This window comes from Aquarana catesbeiana, linkage group LG02 (assembly GCF_042186555.1).
Source record: "Aquarana catesbeiana isolate 2022-GZ linkage group LG02, ASM4218655v1, whole genome shotgun sequence".
NCBI classification, from domain to species: Eukaryota; Metazoa; Chordata; class Amphibia; order Anura; family Ranidae; genus Aquarana; species Aquarana catesbeiana.
This window is the reverse complement of record NC_133325.1, coordinates 293,451,965-293,460,646: the sequence shown is the minus strand read 5'-3', so window position 1 is coordinate 293,460,646 and position 8,682 is coordinate 293,451,965. Positions and strand designations below refer to the sequence as shown.

At 39.8% G+C, this 8,682-nt stretch overlaps 1 protein-coding gene across 1 annotated transcript; it reads right to left on the bottom strand.

Annotated features, from left to right (window-relative positions):
* Positions 1–1,165: 1,165 nt before the first annotated feature.
* SOX1 (SRY-box transcription factor 1) lies at positions 1,166–4,439 on the bottom strand. The gene has a single exon (XM_073614517.1). The coding sequence runs from the start codon at positions 3,814–3,816 to the stop codon at positions 2,605–2,607; it is 1,212 nt and encodes a 403-aa protein (XP_073470618.1). The 5' UTR covers positions 3,817–4,439; the 3' UTR covers positions 1,166–2,604.
* Between the last annotated feature and the right edge of the window lie 4,243 nt (positions 4,440–8,682).

Sequence of the window (8,682 nt, the reverse complement as noted above, 5' to 3'; positions counted from 1 at the left end):
GGAACTGCAAAAAAATCTAGATCTAAACAACATATGCAAACTTAAAAAATGGAACACATAGGAAGGAACAGGCAGTAGTTTGCTCTATCTGGTAGAGTTTGTGATCCAACCAGACAGAAGCAGAAACAGACTCCATAGAGAAGAGTCATGGTTAGTACTTCTATTTTGGGTGCTGTCAGAAAGAGATGTTTTTGTTTTTTTTCTATCCACCTTCTTGCATTTATTGATCAGAAATAGCTTACCCTTCAACAGCAAATATTAAAAACGTGTAACCCTAAGCATTTTGGATTGAAGACTTGCCAACCGACAGGAATATTTCTGTACCACTATAAACTATATAAAAAAAAAGGTTCAGGTTGAGCAGAACTTAATTATGACATCATTAAATTAATAGAGGCCTTAATGAAACTGTTGCAATGGATTTAACGAAGCACGTAAAAAGCCAACATGCCACAAAAGGATTACTCATTAGTGAGGGTAATTACAATGGATTCACTACAGATCTGAGCTGTTTGCTGTGAAATGGGGTATTTGTTACTTACTGATCTGTAAGGGAGAAAATTGATAATCAGCTATGTGCAACTGGGCAAAACTTCATATGCTATTCCTCCTAGATCATATGCATTGAACCTGAAACGCCAGTTTAATACAGTCAGTGGTTTTCGCATGTAAAGAAAGTGTTAAAATGATAGGTGTGCTTTATCATTTTTAATAAAGGATATACAATTATAAAGAGTAGGTTAAACCCATTACATCATTATTTAGCGGGTTAAAGACAGGCTAAATCAAAACGGAGAATCCAATGCGATAGAACTGTAATCCCTGGCCTGAATACATTTAAATAATGATAAAGATAATTTAACACCAGTTGAAAGTGACAGTTATGTGCTCTGTACATAGCGCAGCATTGGATGAACTCAAAACATTTTGTAAAGTCTAGCCAGTCAAGTTTGGAAGCATTACTTTTATGCTTTATTATTCAATTAATTACTATTATTATTATTGTTTTTTTATATGTAGAACATCATTTTTAGAGTTATATTAAAAGAAAATCATGAATGGATAAAACAATTAAAAAAAAGAGTTAAAGGAGTTAAGAGATCTGCTATCAAATGGCAATTGGCAAAGGAAGCATGCATTTTATGTTATTTTTTTTTTCTTGTTGTTTTTTTAAACCATTCATTATTTTTTGTTTTAATGGAATGTCATTTTAGCGTTCTATGAAAGGAAAAACGTGAATGGATTAAAAAAAAAAGAGTTAAAAAAAAAAAACAAAGTTAAAAAGTGTTTAAAAAAAAGAAAAGTTGAGAGATCTGCTAGGCAATTGGAAAAGGAAGCATGCGTTTTGTGTTTGTTTTTTTAACCATTCATTTTTTTTTTTGTTTGTTTGTTTTAATAGAACGTCATTGCTAGAGTTCTATGAAAAGAAAAGCACGAATGGATAAAAAAAAGAGTTAAAAAAAAGAGACAAAAGAGTTAAGAGATCTGCTAATGGTAACTGTCAAAGAAAGCATGCATTAAGGGTTTTTTTTAGCCATTCATTATTTTTTGTTTTTATAGAACACCATTTTTAGAGTTCTATGACGAGAAAAACATGAATGGACAAATGGATAAAAAGAGTTAAAAAACAGGAAAAATCTGCTATCTGTAAATAGCATTTGGGATGGAAAGTAAGCGTGCATTTTATCATTTTTAATCATTCATTATTTTTTGATTTAAGAGAATATCATTAGAGTTCTATTAAAAGAAAAACATAAACATATAAAAAGAGTAAAAAAAAAACGAGTTAAAGGGTTAAGAGATCTGCTATCTGGCAATTGGCAAATCCCTTTTTGTTATCAATCCCAACTTTTTAAACTTTCCACCCAATAGACACTTATAATACATTTCTGTAATAACAAAAAACATATATCTATTTTCTTTTTCAGTTGAAAATTTATTTAGCTTAAAATTCAGCTCATCCTTCTTGATGAATCTGTTTTTCTTTTTTTTTTTTTTTAAAGCAGAGAGGACGCTTAATAAACTATATACACAATAGGAATCCGCAACGCCTAAAATAAAAAAAATCGCCAGGAATGTACATGAAATAATATAAAACCAAAAACAGGAAAAAAAAACAAATACATAAACGCTTACAAAAAAATAAAAAAAACAAAATATATTCTAGCTTCGGATATTTTTTGTTCATAAATAAACAACAAACATGTACAGAAATCTGTGTGTAGAATCGATTAGGGGTTATAGAAATTTGGAAAGTTGTTTTTTTTTTAAAGTGAACAAAAAAAAATCAAAGTAAAAGAAGTGTGATAGCAAATAAAATCTATGCCCCATCCTATACAACTCATAAATACTGTACACTGAGACCCAATTTGCACCCAGCTAAAATTGGTTTTGGCAAGAGCATTAGCTCAACTCCTAAAAAGATCCAAACAATAGTAGGTTACCTTAACTTTCCTGTTTTTTTTTTTTTTTTAGTTTGATATATTTTTATACAAGAACATCAAAACATTTCTGTACAAAAGAAAATAAGTGAGAGTTCTGGAGCAGAGCAGGGTTCGGGTGTCAGTTTCTTTCTAGTCTCTAGCAGTCTCTGTCCTGGACTCCTCAGATATGTGTAAGTGGCACCGTGCCGTTTACCCCCGTGCCAGCCCCCTGGTAGTGTTGGGGCAAGCTGTGCAGTCTGCTGGTGGCTGCAGCCGCGGCTGCTGCAGCCGCTGCCGCAGCGGCCGCCGGGTCCCCAGCCTCCCCCCCACTAGGTAAGTACATACTGATCATCTCCCGCAGATCCCCAGGGCAAGGCGGCCGGCTGTGGGATCCTCCCCCGCTCACAGGTGGACTCACGCTGGGCTCCGATTTCACCAGGGACCCTAGAGCCCCAAGGGCCCCCGAAGATGCAGCGGCGGCAGCGGCGGCCGCAGCAGCCGCAGCCACAGCCGCCGAGGACGGGGAGCCCTGGTGCTGCTGCTGGCTGGAGGCGTAGCCGAGGGCCCCGTAACTGGAGGGAGAAGCGCTCATGTAGCTCTGGCCGGGCAGGGGGCTGTACTGTAGGGCACTCATGTCATAGCGGTGCATGGGCTGCGGGGGAGGTGGAGGGTGCGGAGGGGGGTTATGGTGGGGGTGATGATGGGGGTGATGGTGAGGGTGATGGGGGTGGTGGTGAGGATGGTGCCCCCCGCTGCCGGGGTGCTGCTGCTGCTGGCTGTAGGCGAGCTGAGCCTCCTGCATCATAGCAGCCGCCGCCGCTGCCGCCACCGAGCCCGGGTACGCCCCGTTCGCCCAGCCGTTCATGTGAGCGTATCCTCCGGCCCCCGCGGATCCCCCTGAGCCCGGGCTCTCCAGGCGCTGCACCACCACGCCCCCTCCGCCTCCCGCGGAGCCTCCGCTGCCTCCTCCAGGGCTCAGGCCGACTCCCATGTGTCCTCCCCCGGCGTGCAGCAACCCCCCGGCCAGGGAGTACTTGTCCTTCTTGAGTAAAGTCTTGGTCTTCCTCCGGGGCCGGTACTTGTAATCCGGGTGCTCCTTCATGTGCAGGGCTCGCAGTCTCTTGGCCTCGTCTATGAAGGGCCTCTTCTCGGCCTCGGACATGACTTTCCACTCGGCCCCTAGTCTCTTACTGATCTCTGAGTTGTGCATCTTGGGGTTCTCCTGGGCCATCTTCCTCCTCTGGCCCCTGGACCATACCATGAAGGCGTTCATGGGCCTCTTCACCCGGTCCTGGCTGGCCTTGTTGCCCCCTCCTCCCCCGGCTTGGCCCGTGTTAGTGGGGGGCTGCACCCCGGGGGAGTGTAAGTCCGTCTCCATCATCATGCTGTACATTCACACGGCTGGTTTTTGGGGTGGCCCCCCTTCTCTATACACAAGACGGCTCCTGAGTTCTGGTTGGAGGCTGTTATACTCCAGACACCGCTTGGCAAACTTGGGGACACAAGAGCATCAGGTATGAGTGGGGAGGGGAGGGAGGGGAGGTAAAAAAAAAGAAGAAAAAAACTTTGTGACGGTGCTGAGTACAACAGGTCCCTCGCCTTCTCCCCTCACCTGGCCCCTCAGCCGCTCCGCGCTGATCACTTTACTCCGACTTGTCCCGCGAGTCGATGAGCGACACTTCTCCGGCAGCTAGGAAGCGATGGCTCGCTCTGAGCCAGGTACAACTTTGTGACCCCTCCGGAGTCAGCGAGACATAACAGAGTAGTCACCGGTCATCACAGGCAAAGTCCCGAGTTTGCTGGGAGTAGAGCGCTGGCTTTAGTTCGCTGGATGGTGTGCGGCATCAGACGCTCGGAGCTAGGCGCACAGCAGCCATACGGCGCACGCCGGCTGGGATTAAATGATTTCACCGCGGCCAATAGGAGGCCAGCGGCCGGCGGGGAGGGGAGGGCAGAGCGAGCTGGAAGGAGGGGAGCTGGGAGGGAGATGTGAGCATGCCTGCCTCTGGATGTCACACTGCTGGGAAGGGGGACGGTGATTTGCATGGCACGCTGTCCCATGACGTCATGGGGTGAAGAATATCATCCAGAGGGAAGAAGAAGGAGGCTGCCGCCTGCTTAAAATAAAAACCTGGTGGGAGAGGGTCAGGATATTTCCCTGTTTATTATTTACTCTTTTACTTTTTAGCTTCCTGAGGTTGGGGGAGCGAGGAAAATGTCAGCACAAGGAGAAATCCAATAATAAGTGTCAAAACTTAGACATTCTATAGGATGCTATAGAGAAGAAGAGGGCTGCATAGCCTACGAGGATTTATAGCTAGAGATTAATCCTGAATGCATGATTACATTGGAATAGTATACTCCCATTAGCTCTAAGTTGAGTACCTGGACATTGGGAGAATGTCTGAAAAAATGCAATGACGTAAAATAAAAGTTATAGATCCACCCTGATTCCTGAATGCATGACTACATTGCAAAATTCTACTCCCATTAGCTCTAAGTACTGGACAATTTTAGTGTAGCTGTACCTTTCACCAATTTACATAAACAAATACACATATACATAAACCAAATAGCTATAGATCCATCTATGAATGACTTCATTCTATAAGTACTGTACAATGTTAGTGTAGCTGTACCTTTCATCAATTTACATAAACAAATAAACAAATACATAAAACAAATAGCTACATTTACATCTAGGAATGACTTAATTGGAATGCTGTACTCCCATTCTATAAGATGTACAATGTTAGTGTAGCTGTACCTTTCATCAATTTACATAAACAAATAAACAAATACATAAAACAAATAGCTGTAGATCCATCTAGGAATGAATTCATTGGAATGTTGTACTCCCATACTATAAGTACTGTACAATGTTAGTGTAGCTGTACCTTTCATACATTTACATAAATAAACAAATACATAAAACAAATAACCATAGATCCATCTATGAACGACTTCATTCTATAAGTACTGTACAATGTTAGTGTAGCTGTACCTTTCCTACATTTGCATAAATAAATAAATGAACAAATACATAAAACAAATAGCTATAGATCCATCCATGAATGACTACATCGGAATAATGTACTCCCATTAGCTCTAAGTACTGTACAATGTTAGTGTAGGTGTACCTTTGATCAATTTACATAAATAAATAAGTAAATACATAAAACAAATAGCTATAGATCAATCTATGAATGACTTCATTGGAATATTGTACTCCCATTCAGTAAGTACTATACAATGTTATTTTGTAGCTGTACCTTTGCTAAATTTACAATAAATAAATAAACAAACAAACAAATAAAACAAACAGCTATAGATCCAACTATGAAGGACTTCATTGGAATATTGTACTCCCATTCTATAAGTACTGTACAATGTTAGTGTAGCTGTACTTTTTTATAAATTTACATAAATAAACAAACAAATACATAACAACAAATAGCTATAGATCCATCAATGAATGACTACATCGGAATATTGTACTCCCATTAGCTCTAAGTACTGTACAATGTTAGTGTAGGTGTACCTTTGATCAGTTTACATAAATAAATAAATACATAAAACAAATAGCTATAGATCAAGCTATGAATGACTTCATTGGAATATTGTACTCCCATTCTGTAAGTATTATACAATGTTATTGTGTAGCTGTACCTTTGCTAAATTTACAATAAATAAATAAACAAACAAACAAACAAACAAATAAAACAAATAACTATAGATCCATGAACAAATGGCCACATTGGAATGTTGTACCCCCATTCTATTAGTATTGTACAATGCTATTCTGTACCTTTTTGAAAAAAAATAAATACATTGCATAAAAAAACAGCTATAGATCCATCCAGATTCCTGAATGTGTGGCTTTATTGTAATATCATTGTAATATTGTACTCAAATGCTTATAAGTATTGTACAGTTTGTGCAGCTGTACATTTGTTACATTTTTTTTTTGGGGGGGGGGGATACAAAAACAACAACCCCCCCAAACAAATAGGTATATATGTATGTATTGGAATATTGTGCTACCATTTTTTCTCTAAGTATATTGTATTACCATTTTAAAAGTATTGTAGATGTGCACCTGTACATTTGTTGCATTTTGGAATAAATACAATTGCAAATATATATGTCTATATGTATATATGTGTGTGTGTGTTAAAATAATTCAGAGTACCAGCCCATTTATAGACTATAGACTATAGACTAGGCTAGATACATAGAGGTGACGGATTTAAATCTACAGAAAACTAAATCTGATCATAAACGTAGAGTTTTGCTGCATTGAACAGAGTCTAGTCTCTGTTTGGTATTCTGATTAGTAATGTGTCATTAATGAATAAAGCAGTAGTAAAGTAGCTGCCCTGTTCAATGCAGTAAAGATGTCCTATTATGCAGCCTGGCAGGAATGAGCACAGGTTGTAGTGTTGGTCTAGGAGCAGATAGGGAGCAGGTGTAAGTAGTTGCTAAGTGACAAGAGAGAGACAGTTAGAGATTGTGTCAATCACACATCAAGGATCTGCCAAGGCTGATAACATCTTCTATGCAGGCGGCTCGGATGGAGGGAAATTAGGAGGGGACTTCAGGGTATAATTAAGTTCTCATTGTAATCTACAGACAGACCATTTCTTCCCAGATGCACCTGATCTCGGACACAAAAAGCACTGGGCGATCCAGCAAAGGAACAGAAGTGCAACATACAGATCGCCTAACTTTGCTATTGTTTGATTGACATCTGTAGGGAAAGCAAGCACATTTCCCAAAGCCTGAATTCACTGCCATTATGATTAGACGTGACAGATCTGAGAAACTTTGGCATGATGACACTGATGTGATTCTGATTATATATACAGTATATATATATATATATATATATATATATATATATATATATATATATATATATATATACACAGACACACAGACACACATATATATATATATATGCCTTAAGGATCTGAGTGCACAATTAATTTTCGATTAGGAAAGTACATAAGCAGATGAGTAATAAACTGTAGTATATGTTGCCATAACGTATAGCTGGGTACAGAAGCTGCAGGTTGAAGATAATTGCAGCTGCTAGGCATTATTTTGGTTATAGGTAATAGACTGACAGCTCACCAAGAATTCTAGCCATCGATACAACGATCCAGATTGAATCACTGAGAAGTCTTAAAAGGCTATGAGGACTTATCATCAAACATTTGTTCACCTTGAAAATTCATGTCTATAAGTGTGAAGCTAAGCAAAGGTGCCAAATGACTTGTTAGTAGAAATTGCTGAGCCCTCCCACCGAGGCCAGTGGGAAAACTACAAAAAACAATGAGCCGCCCACCTTTGCACATTGTAGAAAGACGAGTCATTCATGTAGATCGGGTCCCAGAACAGATAAGAGTGACAGCTGATACAAAGCTGTGGTGTGCCTATTAGATTCGGGTACCCAGCTTCTTTAGAGATGCCCTAACTATACAGATGATACTGCATGGATATTAGAGTTTTGCAGGTAATTTCTCCAAACTGCACTCTATGGTAAAGCCTTCTTATACTAGATCCAACCCTCTGATTTATACACTTTGCACTGTTCTTTGCATATCATATTGCCAAATTCATCCTACATTATGAATGCAATTATTAGCCATGCTCAATACAGAAAACAGCTATAGCTGTACTATCTAGCAGTGGAGGCCACTGTGATCCAACCAGCCACAGGCTCCTCTACAGATGGCATCAGGGCACCTTTTTGTCTCCCTGGGTCAGTATTATCTCATGGGAGTAATGAGTAAATAACTCATTGGATCTTATCAATATTATTCTAAATTCTACATCTTAGCAATATTATTTTATATCTGCTAGAGAGGATTAAGGGTATGCTTAATGAGGAACAGGGCATGTTTACATCACAATTTCTATTTCAGAGAATATTTATGTCATTTATGTCTTTTCACAAATAGCATCTCCTGTCTTTCACTATGAATTATCAGTGCCAGTCTCATCTCATGGGAGTAAATAGCTCAATGGACTTCAGCAATATGCACCTATCTGTGTTGAAGAGGATGGAGGGTATGCTGCACGAGGAACACGGGAGGTTCACAAGTTCTTGTTTCAAAAAGTATTTTTCTTTCTACACAATTTGAATGCTTTTTACAGATGGCATCAGGGCACATTTCCCATTTTGCCTAATTATCAGTGCCATTCTAATCTCATGGGAGTAAATAGCTCATTGTACCTTAGCAATATGTATCTG

Excerpts from the sequence above, each read along its gene's own strand:
- SOX1 (XM_073614517.1), bottom strand. The coding sequence starts at position 3,816 with ATGTACAGCATGATGATGGAGACGGACTTACACTCCCCCGGGGTGCAG.